This window comes from Poecilia reticulata, chromosome 14 (assembly GCF_904066995.2).
Source record: "Poecilia reticulata chromosome 14, P_reticulata-male-v2, whole genome shotgun sequence".
Lineage (NCBI taxonomy): Eukaryota > Metazoa > Chordata > Actinopteri > Cyprinodontiformes > Poeciliidae > Poecilia > Poecilia reticulata.
Window position 1 is genome coordinate 137,501 of NC_088843.1, and position 21,823 is coordinate 159,323.

At 45.6% G+C, this 21,823-nt stretch overlaps 1 protein-coding gene across 5 annotated transcripts in view; it reads right to left on the bottom strand.

The window, feature by feature from the left end:
- Positions 1–21,823, bottom strand: part of ttc3 (tetratricopeptide repeat domain 3) — a 36,369-nt gene that overhangs the window by 13,907 nt on the left and 639 nt on the right. For 4 of the 5 annotated variants that reach the window (XR_014090822.1, XM_081615414.1, XM_081615415.1 and 1 more), the window contains exons 2-27: positions 20,140–20,207; positions 20,033–20,066; positions 17,891–18,047; positions 17,733–17,814; positions 17,210–17,263; positions 16,914–17,049; positions 16,719–16,804; positions 15,920–16,014; positions 14,644–14,706; positions 14,447–14,501; positions 14,135–14,291; positions 13,940–13,964; positions 13,778–13,862; positions 12,871–12,901; positions 12,145–12,202; positions 9,159–9,222; positions 8,928–9,080; positions 6,134–6,214; positions 4,913–5,022; positions 4,396–4,522; positions 4,203–4,325; positions 4,031–4,132; positions 3,867–3,959; positions 3,730–3,794; positions 2,936–3,072; positions 1,833–2,153 (exon numbers count right to left, since the gene is read on the bottom strand). Coding sequence is in view for 4 of the 5 variants with exons in the window: in XM_081615415.1 (XP_081471541.1) it covers positions 1,833–2,153; positions 2,936–3,072; positions 3,730–3,794; positions 3,867–3,959; positions 4,031–4,132; positions 4,203–4,325; positions 4,396–4,522; positions 4,913–5,022; positions 6,134–6,214; positions 8,928–9,080; positions 9,159–9,222; positions 12,145–12,202; positions 12,871–12,901; positions 13,778–13,862; positions 13,940–13,964; positions 14,135–14,291; positions 14,447–14,501; positions 14,644–14,706; positions 15,920–16,014; positions 16,719–16,804; positions 16,914–17,049; positions 17,210–17,263; positions 17,733–17,814; positions 17,891–18,047; positions 20,033–20,066; positions 20,140–20,207 (2,562 nt within the window). In the remaining variant the exon portion in view is untranslated. The remainder of the gene's footprint in view (positions 1–1,832; positions 2,154–2,935; positions 3,073–3,729; positions 3,795–3,866; positions 3,960–4,030; positions 4,133–4,202; positions 4,326–4,395; positions 4,523–4,912; positions 5,023–6,133; positions 6,215–8,927; positions 9,081–9,158; positions 9,223–12,144; positions 12,203–12,870; positions 12,902–13,777; positions 13,863–13,939; positions 13,965–14,134; positions 14,292–14,446; positions 14,502–14,643; positions 14,707–15,919; positions 16,015–16,718; positions 16,805–16,913; positions 17,050–17,209; positions 17,264–17,732; positions 17,815–17,890; positions 18,048–20,032; positions 20,067–20,139; positions 20,208–21,823) is intronic. The other variant, XM_081615413.1, reaches the window with a different exon arrangement.

Consider the following 21,823-nt stretch of genomic DNA (forward strand, 5'->3'; position numbering starts at 1 on the left):
GCAACCAGACACAGGCAACCAGAAACAGGCAACCAGAAACACGGCAATCAGACAGGCAACCAGAAACAGGGCAATCAGAAACAGGCAACCAGAAACACGGCAACCAGACACAGGCAACCAGAAACGGGCAACCAGAAACACGGCAACCAGACAGGCAATCAGAAACACGGCAACCAGTCAGGCAACCAGAAACAGGCAACCAGAAACAGGCAACCAGAAACAGGCAACCAGAAACACGGCAATCAGACAGAAAAAGCGACTCAAACATCCAGACATGAAGTAAAATCAGTTTCATCTGATCGGATTTCAGCCTCGAGGCGTTAAATGTTGTTTCATCATGAAGATCAATACACCCAGATTATTGATCAATGATCCAGTTACTAATCAATAGCATCTCCAACCAGGCTAAGGGTTTCTACACTGGACTTAAAGGAACTCGGCGTTTCAGCAGTTTGCTCCAGATCTGTGATGCATAGAAGCTGAAAGCTGCTTCTCCAGAACCAGAACCAGCAGCTGATCTTTAATCTGTTCAATGATTTAGAAACTACCAGCAGTTTAAAGCCTCAGTGGAGGAATGTAGAACCAGGGGGTGTAGAACCAGGTGGTGTAGAACCAGGTGGTGTAGAACCAGGGGGTGTAGAACCAGGTGGTGTAGAACCAGGTGGTGTAGAACCAGCTGGTATAGAACCAGGTGGTGTAGAACCAGCTGGTGTAGAACCAGGTGGTATAGAACCAGGTGGTGTAGAACCAGCTGGTATAGAACCAGGTGGTGTAGAACCAGGGGGTGTAGAACCAGGTGGTGTAGAACCAGGTGGTATAGAACCAGGGGGTATAGAACCAGGGGGTGTAGAACCAGGGGGTGTAGAACCAGCTGGTGTAGAACCAGCTGGTATAGAACCAGGTGGTGTAGAACCAGGTGGTGTAGAACCAGGTGGTGTAGATCCAGCTGGTGTAGAACCAGGTGGTGTAGAACCAGGTGGTGTAGAACCAGGGGGTGTAGAACCAGGTGGTGTAGAACCAGGGGGTATAGAACCAGGGGTGTAGAACCAGGGGGTGTAGAACCAGCTGGTATAGAACCAGGGGGTGTAGAACCAGGGGGTGTAGAACCAGGGGGTGTAGAACCAGGGGGTGTAGAACCAGGGGGTGTAGAACCAGGGGGTGTAGAACCAGCTGGTGTAGAACCAGGTGGTGTAGAACCAGGTGGTGTAGAACCAGGGGTGTAGAACCAGGTGGTATAGATCTACGTAGTGTAGAACCAGCTGGTGTAGAACCAGCTGGTGTACGACCAGGTGGTATAGAACCAGGTGGTGTAGAACCAGGTGGTGTAGAACCAGGTGGTGTAGAACCAGGTGGTGTAGAACCAGGTGGTGTAGAACCAGCTGGTGTAGAACCAGGTGGTGTAGAACCAGGTGGTGTAGAACCAGCTGGTGTAGAACCAGCTGGTGTAGAACCAGGTGGTGTAGAACCAGGTGGTGTAGAACCAGCTGGTGTAGAACCAGGTGGTGTAGAACCAGGTGGTGTAGAACCAGCTGGTGTAGATCTATGTAGTGTAGAACCAGGTGGTGTCTCCACCCTCCTGGTTCTACTCAGGTCTCCAGCTGCAGCTTCGTCTCTCTGACCTGCTGCAGGAATCAAAGTTTCTGGTCTCAGACTTTCGTCCTCTGGGCCTGAAATGTTCTGCAGCTGCTGGAAGAACCATTGAGGAACCGAAGGGTCAGGTCAGAGGTCAGAGGTCAGCCTGATGTCTGGTTTCCAACTGGAACAACTGGAGCTGTGCTCTAACTCTAATAACTGGTTCTGGTTCTGACCCGTCAGTCTGAGCTCAGTCCTACCTGCGCCGTCCAGCTGACACGCCCACTTGCTCAGCTTGGCGTTTATTCCCACGCAGCCGCTGAGCTGCTGGATGAAGACCCGGGCCCAGACCCGGTTCTTGCGCTCCAGCAGCAGCTCCACGGCCTGACCCAGCGTCTGCAGCCGCTCCTGCTGCCAGTGGAGCAGGCGGCCGGCCAGGCGGTTCCCCCGGGCCCAGTCCAGCTCCAGCCAGGGCCGCAGGCTGCCGGCCAGCGCCGACACCTGCAGGCCCTGCTCCTCCCGCAGCAGGTCCAGGTTCTGGTTGATCTGCAGCAGAACCCGGTCTCTGTACACCAACCAGGCTGCAGCAGAAACACGACAGGACAGATCACTGAAAAACGGCGAACCAGAACAAGTTCTTCTGGGTTTGGTTCTAGAGCAAATACTGAAACACACATCAGGAAAACTTTGAGCCTGTATAAATATTAATGCCGGTTCCACTGGACCATCATCTCCGATATCTGAGGTTTACTGTTGGCCGGTTCCGGTCCGATACAGACAGACAGCCGGTTGATTTACAACATTCAAGTTTAAACATCATCTTATTCCTCTGCACCAACAGCGCCACCAGCTGGTCAAACGTGGGAAACCAGCTTTAATGGTTCATTTGGTGCCGCTGGTTGATTATTTTGGCCAAATGTTACGAATAAATATAATGTAAAATAATAAAAAAGCTTGATCTCGCTCCGAACTGAAAGCGTAGAATTAGGCTGAATAGATCAGATGTCACTGATGATAAATCCCCCCATCCGCTGCAGGCAGCCGGTGGGCCATCAGCTCAACAATCCCATCATGAAGGCTGTTTGAAAACAGTAATTATTATTTGCATATTAGGTAATTATAGGTAATTACCTATAATTACCTATAATTATTAGGTAATTATAGGTCCACTGTGTTTCTGTGCTCCGGTGGCCAACCAAGCGATGACTTTTCATTTTACTGATGTTTCTTTGTGCAGTGGCAATAAAATAAGTCAAAGTCTAATATTTCTGATCTGATGTCGATTCCGTTTTATTTGTTCTGAGGCCAAACGCTCTTTGCATTGGAAAGTCCTGTGGAAGGAAAAGCTCAGAGTGAAGCGGACCTTTCTGCTGACTCGGCGATCCCGAGTCGTCGTCCTTCTGCAGGATTTCGTGGCTGATGGTTTGCTGATCCTTAAACGTCTGTTTGAACTGTTTCCTCTTCTGCTTCTGATCCTCTTTGGACTTTAACTTCTTCACACTGGCAACAAAAACCAGAACAACAGAGACTCGCTAGTTACCCTTTAACACACGGACTTCAACAGTCGATTAATCAATTATTGAATAAAAATGGACACATTCCAATGTTTCCTCTTTTATTTAACATTAGAAAAACTATAAAAGAATCAATTAAACTATTAAATTAAATTTTAAACATTTTATTGGCTAAAATGCAACATTGTTAGAGTCTGATGAGTTTTAACTAAAACATTTTCAGTCTGAAGCGTCTAAACTAGGATGCATTGATCAGCACCAATCAAACAATATTTCACAGAAATCAGCCGATTGATCGGCGGCTGATCGATCACGTCTAAATACGTTTTATTCCAAATCTAAATTCATGCATATTTTTGAGTCCGTTTACTCCAGTTAGCGATTAATCGATTGCTAAATTAGTTGATTATTTTAACTATTGATTAATCTAATTAATCGCTTCAGGCCTACAATTTATACCATTCACACCCAGATGACAGAAATATTCAGCAGTAATTCTCACTACACGGCAGGTAACCACGGCAACACGTTTTACAGCATTTCATTAAAAATGTTGCTGAAATTCAAAGTTTCTTCTTTGTCAGAAAATCTTGGAGCCATTTTTTAATCCCTTCTGTGGTTTTGTGGGAACCAGCCGCCTCACCTGGTGGCTCTCTGATTAACTCTGGGTTTCTTCGGCAGCTCCGGCTTCGTGATCGCCGTTTCAAACTGAAAGCACAGAGCAAAGCGGTCAGCTCCGACCCGCCGCTGGCAGCGACGCTCCACTGGACCTTTTCTCACCTTACATTTCACCAAACCTGTGGGACCGAAGATTCGCATAGAGCAGATTTTACCCAGACAGTCGGGAGTCAAACACGCCTCATTCAGGACATCCTGCGACACAAACATGATTTATCTCCATGCCGGGGAACCAAATCTGCAGCAAAGAGGAACGAAAAGCAAACCTTTTCATTCTTTTCACTGAATGTGGTCGACTTTAGGCTCTTCCAGCAGCTGATGTGAAATTCAACCTTGCAGCTCTGACAGCAGAATATCTGAATGTAGCCCTGAAACGACAAACTTCTCGTTCAAAACTCTGCGTTTCGCTCCCAACCGCAGAAATGAGCTGCTGCTTACCTTAAAATCTGGGTCAGTGAAATAGATCTCAGCTTTTAGAGGGCAAAGACATTTTTCAAGACGACAGACGGCGTCGGGGGCGGGGGGAAATCTACACAACTCTATCGATTTCTCAAGCATCTCCTGGAACAGACGGGATGATTCAGGACTTTCCTCACAGCCACACATTCCAGATCGTTCAGGACGCACCAACCTTGAATCTGTCCGCTTGCGTTTCTTTAACGATCTCTTTGGTTAACGGCCAGGTGAGTTTACCTGGCGTAATTTGATTCTTCACCATCTGCAGCGAATCTGAAAACTGCTGCATGGCAACTTTAAACCTGAAAAACAGGAGGAGACACAGCTGGAGAGAAAGAAACGAGGACACAGGAGACACTTCCTGGAACGGCCTAGTCAAAACCTGATCACCACGTTTATTACACCAAATCATTCTCAGAAAATCAGATTTCCGTTTAGTGGAGCTGCCTGCACAACCAGCCAGAAAGCAGCAACAACTAAACTAATCCAGCAGCCATTGTACAGCAGGAAAACCAGCTGACCTAATGCTGGAGATCAGCTGGGTTGCTAGGCAACGGGGTCAAATGCAGTTTATCAGAACACGTTTTCCAAGCACCAAAAACAACAACTTATTGCCAGAAATCAGCTGTGTGTCTTTTTTGAAACAGAAACTAAAATTTCGGAACAAAACTGTGCAAAAGGTAACTCTGTACCGGTTTTCCCGTAGAAACACTCTGCCGATGGCGTAATAAACCAGACACTGGAACGTTCGCTCTTCAAACGATTTCATCCTCTCCAGGAGTTTCTCTGCTTCTGCCAGTTCCTGCAGCAACAATCGTAAAGAAAACGGTTTATAAGCACAACAGAACAGAAACGACAGAAAGCAGGAGCTGAGAAACCAACTAGTCTGGGACCGAGATCAACGTTTCCTCAGGCGTTTGCATTTTAAGGGCCACGTTGCTGCACAGCTGCGGCGCTCAGGCTGCCGTCGCCCCGATTTTAGTCCCTCTGGTTCTCGATGCTGCGAAGACGAAAACCTTCAAACTAGAGGTGAGCCGATCGACCGGCTACCCATCATAATCGGCCGATTTCCGTGAAAAAGCGCATGATCGGTGATCGATCGCCGTCTCTTGTTGCCGATCACAAACCGATCACCTGATCACCTGATCACCTGCATCTCCCGTTTCCTTCTCACTGCGCAGCAACAAATCCTGTCGTGAGAAACTAACTGAGTGAACGGGGACGTTTGTGAGTTTCGGCAGAAAACAACATGGCCGCCGCGTGGGAGAAGCACAACACAATGATCAACGGTGAGCTCAGCGAGCAGCAGCTTGGAGCTGCAGCAGGGAACTGAAAAAGATTTAAATGTTTGTTAAAATATGTCTTGTGTCTAAATTAGGTCAATTTATTGCCAGATAGTATCATTTATGCCTAAAGCAAAAAATGAACAGCCATTCCAGGTGATGGGCAGAGATCGGCCTCATGGAGGATCGGCAGCAGAAACCTGATCGGACCGTCACCAGTTTAAACCGTCTTCAGTCAGAAGCCGCTTCAGATTCCCTGCACTGACTGCTACTGCAGCACGACTCTGGAGATGCTTGGATGATACGAGTTACGATGAAATTTAACATTTCTGAAAAAACAACTCGGGCTTTTATGGTGACAAATGAGTTCAGTTATAATGATTAGAAAGTCGCTGTGAGTCTTTGCAGCCTGATGGACGTCAGTGGTTTAGTTTCCAAGCTGTTCTGTGGATGTGCGGTTCGTCTGCTTCGTGTTGCCAGACTGGTTTTAATGTCCGGCTGCTGAATTCAACACACGCTGATCGTTTTCTGGACGCGTCCATTTCATCAGGTTGGCTGGTTTCAATTTATGACGATTTAAAGACATTTTGACGAAATATGATCCAAACCGCGTTTGTGTGGGCGACTCACCTCCGGCTGTCCGATTTCTATCAAGGCCGACGCTCGACCGAACAGCAGCAGCAGAACATCCAGGGAGGAAAGTCCCAGTTTCTGAGGAAAAGACATCAGACGCATCAAGTTGGCACTGAAACAGATCAGATCAATCAATCAATCAAATTAGGGCTGATGTAAACAAATACTTTAGTAATCGAGTAATCTATCGATTATTCTTGCAATTAATCGAGTAAAAGAAAAAAACTTTGGTGAATCTAAGCAGCATTAATGTCGCATATCAGCATCAGTCCAACTTCTTTAACAAAAACTTTTCTGTAGTTTAGAAACTTAACCTGCAACAATAACGGCTCACTAACCTGAAGTTAAACAAAAATCTGAAATTAAAGTTAATAAAGAGGCTCACAAAACGCTTAGAAAAAAGATGCAGCTTTGGTTCATCCCCAGTCAGTTTAACAGATGAACTCTGACCTTTCCGACATTTACAGCTTTGAGTTCATGTTAGCGACACAGAAACTCATCTGCCAGCTCTGTGCCGCCGCGACGCGCCGCGCTCAGCCACCCAGAGACGGGATGATGTTCGTCCTAAAGCTACACTTCTGTTAGTCATCTAATGCGCAGCCGCCAGCTAGTTAACTGGTTCAAAACGTTTACCAGTTAAATGATCCCACTGACCACAGCGGAGCATCACCAACCAAACTAATCCTGACCGGATCCCGTTTGGTTTCAGCTGATCCCAGCGCTGCTCCTGCTGATCGGCTCTGAACCCACATGCAGACGGCGGCAGACAGCGCCTCCATCTGACCCTCAGGGTGCAGCTTTGCTTCCAGACGTTAGAGGAGCGTAAAGCCGCCAGGCTGGAACAGGCAGGGTGACGCTGATCAGCTGGAGGATACAACAGCCCCACATCATGACGCGTTGCCCCACATCACTTTTATTAAAATGTTTTTGGCTCTAGTTGCCTTTGACAGCAACCCGACAGGAAGGGGGCAGAGAGGCCTGGGCCCAGCGGACCGAGGACGGGAGTCGGACTCCAGATCCCGGTCTACAGTCCGTCTGTGGGAAACGCCTCTATTCCGGGAGCTTTTGGTAAATTATTTACATTTTTATACCATTTGAGCTGTCTGAGGAACTCGCCTAGCTCACTTCCACGTTCTTGGAAAAATCAGTTTTGTCAGGTGGCTGAGACTCGAGACTCATGGCAGAGAAAAGAATCGACCGTTTCAGGGACGGCAGCTCCAGGCCTGCAGGGCCTCCTGCAGCTTCAACACACCTGAGTCACATCAGGAGGTCGTTAGCAGAACCTGACTGGACCGAGGAGGAGATTCAGCTGTTGGATCCAGGTGTGCTGGACCAGGGAGACACTAAGAGCTGCTGGACTCCGGACCTCCAGGACCAGAACCGCCCAGCCTGGACTAGGTGGTGCAACACCTACGTACAGGTAAACTAAGCGCTACCAGACATTCACCACAGCACGGAGACGGCCTAGTCAAAGGGTTCAATGACATCCACATAAGCACAGACTGGGAGAACCACAGTGCTGGTTCTGGTTCTGTTGGACCTCAGTGTCGACCAGGACATTTTACTGAACCGCCTGGAGAGTCGGGTCGGACTCTCCGGTCCAGAACTCGGCTGGTTTGAATCCTACATGAAGAACTGGGATTACTTTGTTTCAGTCGGAAACTTCTCACCAGAGAGGTCAAAGGTCACATGTGGGGAACCCCAAGGTTCAATCCTAGGACTCTTATCCAATATCTATCTGCTCCCACTGGCTCAGGTTATAACAGGAAATAAGATCAGATACCATATCTATGATACACAGCTCTACATTATGATGTCACCAGGTGACCTTTGACCCCATCTGATCACTGAATAGATGCTGAGAACAGATCGATGTGAGGATGAGACAAAACTGAAGTTATTATTACTGGACCTAAAGAGGAGCGATCTAGAGTTATAGATCTACAGTTACAGATCTAGAATCAATGCACAGCTTCAGTTATTACAACTGAAAACCAGCGATCAGCCCAAAACCTGGGAGTAGTGATGACCTCTGACCTCTGACCTGAACCTTCAGAGTCACATTAAGACAGTCACAAAGTCGGCCTTCTATCACCTGAAGAACATCTCCAGGATTAGAACTGATGTCTCAGATCTAGAGAAACTCATCCATGTTTATCTTTAGCCGCATTGATTATTGCAACAGCGTCTCATCAGGTCTGACTAATAAATCAATCAAACAGCTGCAGCCGATCCAGGAGCTGCTGCAGCCGATCCGGAAGCTGCTGCAGCCGATCCAGAAGCTGCTGCTGCTGTTCTGACTAAAACCAGGAAGATGGAGACATAACTCCAGGTTTAAAGTCCCTCCTCTGGCTCCCTGTAGCTCAGAGAATAGACTTTAAAATCCTGATGTTAGTTTATAAATCACTGAACGGTTTAGCACCACAATACATTAAAGATCTGTTGTTGCTGTACCAACCGTCTGGACCCCTCAGGTTCTGGTTCTGGTTCTGCTCTGCATCCAGAACCAGAACCAAACGAGGAGCAGCAGCATTCAGCTTCTATGCACCACAGATCTGGAACAAACTTCCAGAAAACTGTAAAACAGCTGAAACACTGAGAGCCTTTAAATCTCAACTTAACCCACCTGGTAAAGTTGCTAATGGCTAAATTAGGGTTAGAGTGGGTTTTGATCCCTCTCACTGTTCATTACATGCTGTTTTTATTATGTAAAGCCCTGTGAAATGCCTTGCAGCTGAAATGTTCAACACATTTATGAAACTGTCCTGAACTTGACTCAGTAGTTCCTCACCTTGGGCGTGGCGGCCTCCAGCAGCCCCAGAGCCTGGCTGAAGGCCTGCTCCGCGTTGCGGCTGCGCAGGTCCGACAGCGCGCCGTGAGCCTCCTGCACCAGAAACCGCAGCTCCTTGCATAAATCTGCTTTGCTGTCGGCCATCTTCCGGTTCTGATGGACCCAAACGCAGCGGGTCAGAAACGGAGAAACCCGGGACGATTAAAGGAGCCGACAGAAGGAAAGACTCACCGCTTCCTGCGTCTCACTTTGGCTCTTTGACTTGTTCCTAGAACCGCTGAGGTCGTCGCGCTCACTGCAGACACAGCACAGATTCAAAAGACCGTCAGTACTACAGGCTACTACAGGGTACCACAGGGTACTACAAGGTACTACAGGGTACCACAAGGTACTACAAGGTACTACAGGACACCACAGGGTACTACAAGGTACTACAGGGTACCACAAGGTACTACAAGGTACTACAGGACACCACAAGGTACTACAGGACACCACAAGGTACTACAGAACACCACAGGGTACTACAGGAAACCACAAGGTACTACAGGGTACTACAGGACACCACAGGGTACTACAGGAAGCCACAAGGTACCACAAGGTACTACAGGACATCACAAGGTACTACAGGACACCACAGGGTACCACAGGGTACTACAGGACACCACAAGGTACTACAGGACACCACAAGGTACTACAGGACACCACAAGGTACTACAGGACACCACAGGGTACTACAGGACACCACAGGGTACTACAGGACACCACAGGGTACTACAGGAAACCACAGGGTACTACAGGAAACCACAAGGTACTACAGGGTACTACAGGACACCACAGGGTACTACAGGACACCACAAGGTACTACAGAACACCACAGGGTACTACAGGAAACAACAAGGTACCACAGGGTACTAAAGGACACCACAAGGTACTACAGGGTACTACAGGACACCACAGGGTACTACAGGAAGCCACAAGGTACCACAAGGTACTACAGGACATCACAAGGTACTACAGGGTACTACAGGACACCACAGGGTACTACAGGACGCCACAGGGTACTACAGGACACCACAGGGTACCACAGGGTACTACAGGACACCACAGGACACCACAAGGTACCACAGGACACCACAAGGTACCACAGGACACCACAAGGTACCACAGGACACCACAAGGTACCACAGGACACCACAAGGTACCACAGGACACCACAAGGTACTACAGGACACCACAAGGTACTACAGGGTACCACAGGGTACTACAGGACACCACAAGGTACTACAGGACACCACAAGGTACTACAGAACACCACAGGGTACTACAGGACACCACAGGGTACTAAAGGACACCACAGGACACCACAAGGTACTACAGGGTACCACAAGGTACAACAGGACACCACAAGGTACAACAGGACACCACAAGGTACTACAGGACACCACAAGGTACTACAGGACACCACAAGGTACTACAGGGTACCACAGGGTACTACAGGACACCACAAGGTACTACAGGACACCACAAGGTACTACAGAACACCACAGGGTACTACAGGACACCACAGGGTACTAAAGGACACCACAGGACACCACAAGGTACTACAGGGTACTACAGGACACCACAGGGTACTACAGGGTACTTCAGGACACCACAAGGTACCACAGGACGCCACAAGGTACCACAGGGTACTACAGGACACCACAGGGTACTACAAGACGCCACAAGGTACCACAGGGTACTACAGGACACCACAGGGTACCACAGGACGCCACAAGGTACCACAGGGTACTACAGGACATCACAAGGTACTACAGGACACCACAGGGTACTACAAGACGCCACAAGGTACCACAGGGTACTACAGGACACCACAGGGTACCACAGGACGCCACAAGGTACCACAGGGTACTACAGGACATCACAAGGTACCACAGGGTACTACAGGACATCACAAGGTACCACAGGGTACTACAGGACACCACAGGGTACCACAGGGTACTACAGGACACCACAGGGTACTACAGGACACCACAGGGTACTACAGGACACCACAGGGTACTACAAGACGCCACAAGGTACCACAGGGTACTACAGGACATCACAAGGTACCACAGGGTACTACAGGACATCACAAGGTACCACAGGGTACTACAGGACACCACAAGGTACCACAGGGTACTACAGGACACCACAGGGTACCACAGGGTACTACAGGACATCACAAGGTACCACAGGACACCACAGGGTACCACAGGGTACTACAGGACATCACAAGGTACCACAGGGTACTACAGGACACCACAGGGTACCACAGGGTACTACAGGACACCACAGGGTACTACAGGACACCACAGGGTACTACAGGACACCACAGGGTACTACAAGACGCCACAAGGTACCACAGGGTACTACAGGACATCACAAGGTACCACAGGGTACTACAGGACATCACAAGGTACCACAGGGTACTACAGGACACCACAGGGTACCACAGGGTACTACAGGACACCACAAGGTACCACAGGACACCACAAGGTACCACAGGGTACTACAGGACACCACAAGGTACCACAGGGTACTACAGGACATCACAAGGTACCACAGGGTACTACAGGACACCACAGGGTACTACAGGACACCACAGGGTACCACAGGGTACTACAGAACACCACAGGGTACTACAAGACGCCACAAGGTACCACAGGGTACTACAGGACACCACAGGGTACTACAAGACGCCACAAGGTACCACAGGGTACTACAGGACATCACAAGGTACCACAGGGTACTACAGGACACCACAGGGTACTACAGGGTTCCACAGAACACCATATGGTACTATAGGGTACCATAAGGTACTACAGTGTACCACAGGGTACCAAAAGGTACTACAGGACACCATATGGTACTACAGGGTACTACAGTGTACCATAAGGCACTACAAAGCTGCTCTACAGGATACGCCACCGCTATGCTTTGCAGATTGAGCGTTCTCGAGATGGAGGAAGGTTCAGGGTCTGTTTCTAGGCTCCATAGGAAACTTATCAGCCCTGAGTGTCCAAGTAAAACCCTGTGCTAAAATTGCATATGGTCTAGTCAAAGAAAGAAGCTGGTTTTGCTCTGGGACATCGTTCTGTGTTTACAGGGAAGGAACCATCTTTACAAAGATTTTCACTGAACAGGAGGAAGACTCTGATGAGCAAATCAAACCGACCTCACTGACCTTCTGGACGTCTTGGGGTCTTTGAGTCGTCCCTCCGGGTCGGACGGCACTTCAGAGATCCAAGAGATTAAAACACAGACGGTCATTAAAACTCTCAGCAAAACGTACGACACGTAAAACACATCCATGTTCCCGCGGGTTCGTTTGGTCGCCAGGCAACCAGGACAAGAACGCTGCCGACCAATCACAGAGCTGATGCTGAGAACGTTCCTTCCCGTTTATTTTCAAGTTCTTAGGAAAATGGTTGCCAAGGCAACGGTTCTAAAAGTAAGGCCGGCTTGAATTCATTTTGATTCAGAAAAATTTATATTTCTAATTTTACACACAAGAATTAAAGTTCAGACATTCAGTCGTTCGGATGATTAAAGTTTTTTTGGCCCAAATCAAGAACGGCCCGCCGACAGTCGCCGACGGCCTCTGGAGAGGAGGGAGCCGGGTGTTTGGAACCATGCATCCAGCATCAGGATGAGTTTCTGCAGTAAAATGATTTTTATTTGGGCTGATGTGACGTTCTGAAAAGCAGAACTTTGGGTTTCCATCAGATTTCAGATAATCGATTAGTATTTTCCTCTGATTGATCAAATTCCCCTGCTGGAGCCCAAATATAAAACTTTCTGTTCTTGGGTTTAAAACTAAACATCTTTAGTATCAAAGTGAATATTTAACAACATGGAATAAATTCAACACCAAATTATTTAAACTGGAAAACAAACTGACCTGTTTTTTTGTCCGTTTTCGTCTCGATGACCTAAAATCACAAATTAATGATCAACATGAATTATAACCAGATAAAAAAACACAAACACTCAGCAGTCCTGACTAAAACACAACAACTGATGTGGAAAGACTGCGTTTGTTTCACATTTTAAAATCTTAAATATTCATCAAGTCTTCAACCAAAAGAAAAGTTCAATAATCTGCCAGCTGAACGCTTGAGGTCGGCCGACTTCCTGCTTCAGACAGGAAGTCGGCGCCTGCTGCAAACTTTGAATCGAGCCTCTGAACATCAGCGCGGCGCTGAACTCCTGGACAGTAAAGACGGATTTCTATCGAAAACTGAATCATTGCAGGGTGAAAATCGTCTCCCTGATTTTCACGCTGCTCAGAACGCAGACCCAAAACGATCAATCGGCTTAATCAATGATCAAACTATTTTAGTAACCCATTAATTATGAAACTGATTGATTACAGACTAAAAGATGGAGAAAAACTGTTAAAACAGAAAAGAAAAATGAATGTTGTTGCATTTTAAATCTTTACTTTCTTATAAAAATGAATTTAATTAGTTATTTGAATCTTAATCTAATTCTGTATAAAGATTCACCATTTTTTTAATCCAATAAATTGATAACTAAAATAATCAGCTTTCCACTTTCAATAGGTTCAGAAAATCTGTTTTCTGCGTTTCACAGCATCGATTTTTAACCCGTTTCTCAGTTTTTACTCCAAGATGCTGGAAGGAAAACCTGCTGCTTCTTATAAAATATAGAGATTTAAAAAACTACAGAAAAAAACCAGGAACCGAGAGAAAATGAGAAATATTTAGAAACTGAAGGAAGACATGAGTTTACAGCTAAAACAAAATGAAACCTGAGGCTGTAAAAGCAAAACAAACGTGACTCACCTTGGCAGCTGAGCTCCTGGCCGGATTGTTTTTACCGCCTGGTTTTGTCGGCTGAGGGATTTTCTTCACCAGCCCAACCTTAAAGCTGCGGCGCGATAAAAACAAGCCCAGTTAACGACTGATTATTAGTCACCGTGTCAGTAAAAAGGCAAACAGACGAACCTGTGAGGCCTCTGCGGCGGCTCAGCTGGAGGGAGAGCAGAGCAGCGTGAGTCACTTTCACAACAGGAAGCAGTAGCAGGCAGGAGCCGACTCACTTCCTGCTGCCATTCACCAATCAAACAATAAAACACAAATAAAGGCTGGAATAAAAGGCCACTTCTGGTCTGGGCCCATAACTCCCAGTTGGATCAGTACCAGGCAGCGGCTCCGGCCTGAACTTCAAGTACAGCTGGTCCAGATCTCTGAGTCCCTCCGGGTTTTCCCTGCACAGCCACCGGGCGGTGCTGTTGGCCTCCAACGCCAGGTCCATGGCCCCGAGGAAGAACAGCGCCTCGCAGTACCGGTAATGGCCCTGTAGGGGGAGGCAGCAAAACGGCCCAAAAAATAAATAAATCAGGAATTCAACTGATGAACGTCGCCAAAAAACATGCAAAGCATATTAAAGCATATTTAAATAATATGAATGATTAATTAGGAAATACTCTGCAGTTATTAGAGCAGCCGGACCTTTGCCCAGAGCGGGTCGATGAGAACGGCACGTTTTCCATCTCCTGCTGCTTTTCTGCAACAGGAAAAATAACATGAAATATACACATTTATGCAAAGTTTAACTTTTAAACTGAAGATGAAGGTTAGAGGGATGATTACATGCAGATGATGTAAAATAATGACCAGTTTGTGCAGCGATGGTTGACGTTACTCACAGATATTCCTTCTGCTTGATGTAGCACAGAGCTCTGTTCCCGTACAGGATGTGATTATCAGGACTGAAACAAGGACAAACTAAATTATCACCTTCAACATGCAAGTAAAACTTTTTATGACCAGTAGAAATGCTGGCAGCATTTTTATGCTTTCTGGTTTAAGCTGAACTCATAAAATTATTTAAAGGTTGATTCAGCACATAAAAACTAATGAAACTTTTACTTCTGTTCTCAGTTTATGAAGAGTTTTTATTGGAACTGGGGCTGTTGTAAACAAATATTTTAGTAATCTATTGATTATTCTTATGATTGAGTAATCGGATAAAAAAATAATAAAATGAAATATTGGTAAATCTTCCGTAACACCAGCGTTACGATCAGATATCAATATCGGTCCATTTTTCCACATTTGATCTTCCCTCAGTTACTTTTCTGTAGTTTAGAAACTAACCTGAAGAAAAGTTACACAAAGATCTGAATGTAATAATAATAAAGCTCCAGGCTCACATATTAAAATGCTCCAGCTTTTAGTTTCTGTTCATCTTCAGTCAGTTTAACAGATGAACTCTGACCTCGCCCCAAACCTGCCGAGCTTTGGGTTTCACGATATGTCGCCTGGATTGGGGGTTTGGGGTCAGAGGGCAGGCGAAGGTCAGACTGGGAGCAACACGGGATGTTTACGGCTCCTCCGTTCAGAAGCTCATCTACCAGCCATGTTCCGCCTCCCGTCTGTTCGGACCGGGATGATAGAAGTTTATCGTCCGTAAAGCTGCCCTGTAACCCTCAGCCTCCCGCCGCTCCGTCTCTCCTCCTCAGCTGTATAAATCCTCCTCAGCTCCAACCAGCAGCTCCGGAGCAGAAAGGCTGCCGGACTCCCGGCATCCTTTCTGCTCCGGGCATTTTAAGGATGTTTATTGATCCCAAAAAACCCGGAATTATCACCAATCAGTAAAATCCCCGCGGGCCGAACCTGCAGATTGGACGTTATGCCGCTAACACGTAGCTTCCACCAACAACTCAGAGGAAGTCAGAGCTCCGCGCAACGCAAATAATGTTCCGGCTGAAACACGGCGGCTAAATGATAAAACATAAATTAGCGAAGCGTCGAGGCAGAAACATTTTAATCAAGGGGTTTTAATAATCGAATGGGTTATTAATGTGGCGCCTCACACTGAGAAGATGAAGCCGAATGTTACTGGAACCATTCGAGGGATCGTTTCAGCCCCAACTGGAAGTATTGAGAGGAAACACTGACGTTACGGGTTTAGAAACTCACTAGCATTTGATGGCGTTGGTGTAAAACCTCAGAGCTTCTGCGTACTGCTGGGCCTGAAACTTCTCGTTCCCCAGAACCTTCATCTCTTCACTTTCCTGAAACAGAAAATTAAATCACAGTACAGAAACATTCTGGGCCAGAAAAAAGAAATCAAATCAATTATTAGGGGCATGCCATAGCAATGCATAAGGAGAGTAGTGACCCTAACCCTCATTTTTAATTATTCCTTCATTTTCTCTAGAAAACGTTTTTATTATACGGCAGCTCCTCGTTTCTACAGCGACAAACTTAGAAACGTTTATTACAACTTTATCAAACTGCAACAAACAAGATTTCAGTCCAAAGACAGAAATGGACCGGCTGACGTTTTGATCAGAGTATTGATCATCAATAACAGAAAACATCTGTTAGAGACTCACTCGCATTTATTCACTACGTTTTTAAAGTCGATATAAATGTTTTTACATCATTAAAAACAAAAAACTGAAGAAAATGCATTAAAATGTCCTACACTGCAAAACAAATCTTACCAAGTTGATTCAGTTCACTTGAAATAAACTTTAAATTATTTTCCAGTTTAATATCAGAGCTTTGATGAAACAGTTTCAGAAACAGTGAATTTCACTTAAAACATGAAAACTAAGAGAAATAATCTGTTCAATGAATATTAGATTTATTGACTTGAAACTAAATATTTTGCTGAATAGTTACTTATATATGTAGATATTTTCCCCACAGATCAGACCAATCTACTTGTTAGAATTTAGTGTTTTTACAGTGTAGCGGATCTGACTGTTACCATGGTAGCCAATGCGTTGGGCGGTGCCTTCAGGGACCTCATCGTACCGTCCAGGTTGTTGCTCATCTCCTGGATAAACTTGGCATCTAAAGAAAAACAAACGATTCACATTTTAGAAATTATTTGTTTTTAATCAAACAGAAAACCTTGCACTCTAAAAACTAAAACTTTATCTTCCCAAACCCTCAGCCTCACACTCTGAGAAGATGAAGCCGAATGTTGCGTAGCAGTTGGGGAATCCTCCCAGGCAGAGCAGCTGTTCCCGTCTGAACCGATCGCCCAGCGTCTCCAGCCAGCGCACCGCTTCCTCCAGGATCTCTGGAGAGCAGTGCTGCAGCGGAAAGTCCCGACGTTACTGAAGGCACCAGCACTGGCTAACCAACATATATACATGATCAACAAGTTTTCATCTCCCCACAGCCCGACCTAAATGAATGGGAAAATGTCAGACAACAAGATGGGAACCTGTGAGTCAACCAGGTGCAGCTTACCTCATGCAACATGTTGCAAAAAATGAAAACGTGTCTGGAGGAATCTTTGTCCAACTGCAGGAGAAACAGAAAACACTCAGAACTAAACATCAGGAAGAGTTTAGAACAAAACAGCTACAGAACGAATAAACCCGGATAATTAAGCAAAAATATCTGAACAGCTGAGCCGACCCAGCCCGGCTGCTAGACGCCGACCCAGCCGGCTGCTAGGCGCCGACCCAGCCGGCTGCTAGGCGCCGACCCGGCCGGCTGCTAGGCGCCGACCCGGCCGGCTGCTAGGCGCCGACCCAGCCCGGCTGCTAGGCGCCGACCCAGCCCGGCTGCTAGGCGCCGACCCAGCCCGGCTGCTAGGCGCCGACCCAGCTGGCTGCTAGGCGCCGACCCAGCCGGCTGCTAGGCGCCGACCCGGCCGGCTGCTAGGCGCCGACCCAGCCCGGCTGCTAGGCGCCGACCCAGCTGGCTGCTAGGCGCCGACCCAGCTGGCTGCTAGGCGCCGACCCAGCTGGCTGCAGGTGGGACTTACACTTGCCACTTCCAGGTGCAGCAGGATCGTTTCAACCACCTGAATCCTGCGGAGGTTCTCCACATCCAGCATTTCACTTTTCCTGCAAACAGAATAAAATCTCAGCGCTTTGCGACGATTCCCGTCTGATCTGTAGCAGCGGGCCGAGCTGCGCTCACTCTTCGTTGATTAAGCCAACTTCTGCCGCCCAAGTGAAGGTTTTGGAGATCTCGGGCTGCAGCAGCGTGGGAAACCAGAAGACGCAAATTCTCATCCGCTGAGCGCCTTCCTTCTTGGTTTGTAAGGGGACGGAGCTCCACTGGCTGAACACTCTCTCTGGAACAGCAGCAAGCAAAACGTCGCTTTTATCTGGACATATTCAGTATGAGATTAGCTACAGTCACGCCGAGGAGACGCAGCTCCACATCACAGTGCCACCAGGTGACCTTTGACCCCCTCCAGCAGTGTTGTAGTACTCGAGATCGGTCTTGGTCTCGAGACCATTTTTTGATGGTCTCGGGCGCTAAGGATTCAGCATTTTATTTCAAGACCATTCAAGATGCAACTGAAAATATCACTAAGCGTTCAGCAAACTGTCCAGTTTATTTGTCAACATCTTTGTTTTCAGTGGATGCAAAACGCACCGATTAAAATCCAACCAATTACGTGTTTCTAACTTTTGTTGTCACTTAGAAAAGCAGCTCAAATAAAGGTAAGCTCCGTTGACGTGATGTTAGCAAAGCTAGCTGTATAGAGACACATAAGCATTTGTGATGAAAAAAAGTCACTCACTGCCTGAATTATTGTGCGGAGGTGTTGACTGACTTGTCGTATATATGGGACAACACAGTGTCCAAAAGTCTGCAATATAATGACGTGACATTCAGGAACAGTCCGATTCTTCTGAATGGCTCTTTACTTAGAAAATAGGACTGGAGTGTTACTGAGAGCCGTTCTTTGTTCTTGTAATGCTCTGCGTACACTGCAGTAGCCATCATTGTTATTTAATTATGTACATTGATATTTTTTTAATTAAATAAAACAAGAAAGAAAGAAAGAGCACGCACAGAATGCACATTGCTCTTTGATTGTTTTCGTTCAAAGTGTCAGCTGTAATGTCTGCCATGGTCTCAGACTACCTGGCTTCATGTAGCGGGAGAGAGAGTGAAAACAGTCACGGTGAGCACCTTGTGCTTGGTTACTTCTTTATTGCTCCTTGGTCAGTGGTCATAGTTGAGCGTCAGGGCTTTGCCTCAATTGCTATGTTTAATGGTGCAGACAGTGGTGGTTTCTGACATGAGCAATATGGGCAAATGCCCAGGGCGTTATCTTTTTAGGGATGGCTTGAGACCATCACGGATTGTAGCACAGAGATGGAAGCACTTCATTTTAATATTGGTAACATTTATTAAGTATTTAATATCAAGGTGTTTTTATGGGAACATGGATCTTTCAGATCAATTTGAGAAGCAATTTCAACCATATTTCACATTTTATCGTATCATGTAGAGCGGCGCTGGTCTTGGTCTTGGGTTAGGTGGTCTTGACCACAACACTGCCATCCAGTCACTCAACAGATCCCAGAGCAGATCAAAGAGTGGATGTGAAAACTTTCTGAACAGAAAAACTGAAGTTTTTAAAGAGGAACCATCTAGTTTTAGATCTAGAGCCGTAGACCTAGAATTATGACTCTAGAGTTAGAACAGCTTGGTTTCACCCCACTGTAGCCAATTCAGCAACTTTCTTGATGTATTGCGCAACGTTTCAGGCATCGGCCAAAATCGGAATCGATAAGTTGGGTTTTATTTTAAAAGATCGCTAGTAGACGATCGACCAGAAAACTGCAATCGGTGCAGCTCTAATTTATGGCGCCGGAAACACAAAGTTTATTCTTCAGGAATATTCTCATCTGAAATAGATTTCTACAGGAAAAACATAACTAATCACTAAACTGACCACATTATTGGCAATAAGTTACATTTACTCGTATTTACTCGTAGATTCGTGGAACAAAGTGGAGAAAATAAAAACATTTCCAATCAAACTGCCATTTTTCTAAAATAACTGAAATTTATCAACACTCATGGTGATAATTTTTCACAATACGGTAAACGCCCAACTCTGTTCCATCTTATTTTCTGTTCATGTTTTTATCATTTAAGGCTTTTGAACTTTAAACAAACTAAACTTGAGACGCTACAGAAATGAAAACATTCCTCACAATTTAAGAGAAAAAGCAGAAGAAAATGGTGGAAACTTTCATAATATTTAAGACAATCCTAATAAACACATTTCCTATAACAGTTTTAAATCTTTCTTACCTGAAAGGTTCATTTTGAAGGGTGCGTGAGTTTTCTACAACGCCAAAAGAAAAACTGGTTTAGATGAAGAACAAAACAAACATGGAAAATGTTTGTTGGATTTTTACCACAAACTTCTTGTTGCGGTGGAAACCCCAATCGCCGTCCGAGTCCGAATCCGACATTTTGCTCAAGTCTGTCCAAAAAAAGTTTACAGGTTTTACTTTCTACTCTAAAATGTTATTTTACAATAATGTACAAACTCTTTGACTAGCATTTTGACATATTCTAGTTTCATTTGATGCAATGAGTTGCTCATTAACATTAAATACTGGCAGAAAATTTAAAGTCATGAGGAAAGCAGATAAATATAAATCATTCAGGGGAAAAATAACAACAAACCTACATTATTTAATGTTTCCAATCATTACAATATTCAGATTTATCAGGGAAATCCTGCTGGAAAGCTAAACTTTGTTTCAGGTTCGGTCTCTAATTATTGTTCAGTGTGAATCCAAAAGTAATTTAAATAACCAGCTTATATTGGTCCCAATATGCTGCGTAATGAGGCGGGAACGTTTCTGAACGCATTTCTTCTGTTTTCTAGATAAAAACCTGGCATTCTGACGGCGGTCCAGACTTCCCAACATTCACCGTATTTATGTGAACTGGACGTTTTCCTGCCTGTGGTGGGGGAACGGCCAGGTTGGCATGAAGGTAAAGCATAGAAAGTGGCTGATAGATGTGCACAGCAACTTCAGGTAAAACATTTAATGAAACAAACTGGAAGTGGAGTCGGCCTGAAATAAGAGACGGGCTGAAAACGTTTAATCCTCTGGGTTAAATAAATCCTCTGATAAAAGTAAAAACGCTCCTCAGGGCCGACTCTCGTTTTATAGCCCTGGAAGTTTTTCATTAAAATCCAACTTTAAAATGTCAGAATATCTTAGTTACAGCATAAACTTTACATCTTTAACCATGGAATATTGTCATTTTATCCAGTTTCATAACTTTTTGACAGAACATTAGGAACGCACCAACATGAATATTTGAGCCGATGTTGATAGTTGATATAAATATTATCCATATTAAAGAAAAGAGATTTTTATCAGTATTCAAACATCAGGACTGCAAAACATTATCATATTAGTCAATTATTCCAATTTAACCCTGATTAAAAAAAATAACCTTTTTATACGATATTAAAAATCCAACAAGATGCAAGTAATTTATTTCAGTTCTCAAACATTTTATTGCCAACATAACTTGATCATTTATAGCAACAATATATATATATATTTCCAACATCAACATGTGGAAAGTTCAGACCTTTCTGCTAATCTGTTCATTATTATTACTTTGATTTATGCCAGGGATATTTGACTGTCCAGCTGAAATCTTGACTCATTTCAATCAACGGTGCACAAAACAGCGGTTTTACCGCCGGTATCCATAAGGAAAACCGGTCGATATTTATCATTTATTCCCGTCGTATCGCCCTTTATCAGAGTTTCTGCGCAGCATTGCGGGTGTTAAAGCAGCGCTGCGGTCATTTCTCCACTGTATTATGAATGTCGGCCATATTAGAACAGCAGCATATTAATAGTGGATATTTACAAATGTCCATATTGGACAATCACTCATTTTAACAGAAACAAACGAGTAAATGCCCCTCAGGCTTCCGCACTAATTTGCCCCGGGGTAATAAGATTGTAAACCAATATCTGCCCCTCCCTTGGAAAGCAAACCACCGAACTGCAGGTCCTCCTGTTGTAAATTAGATCAAACCTGAAACACCTGCATTCAGTCGGT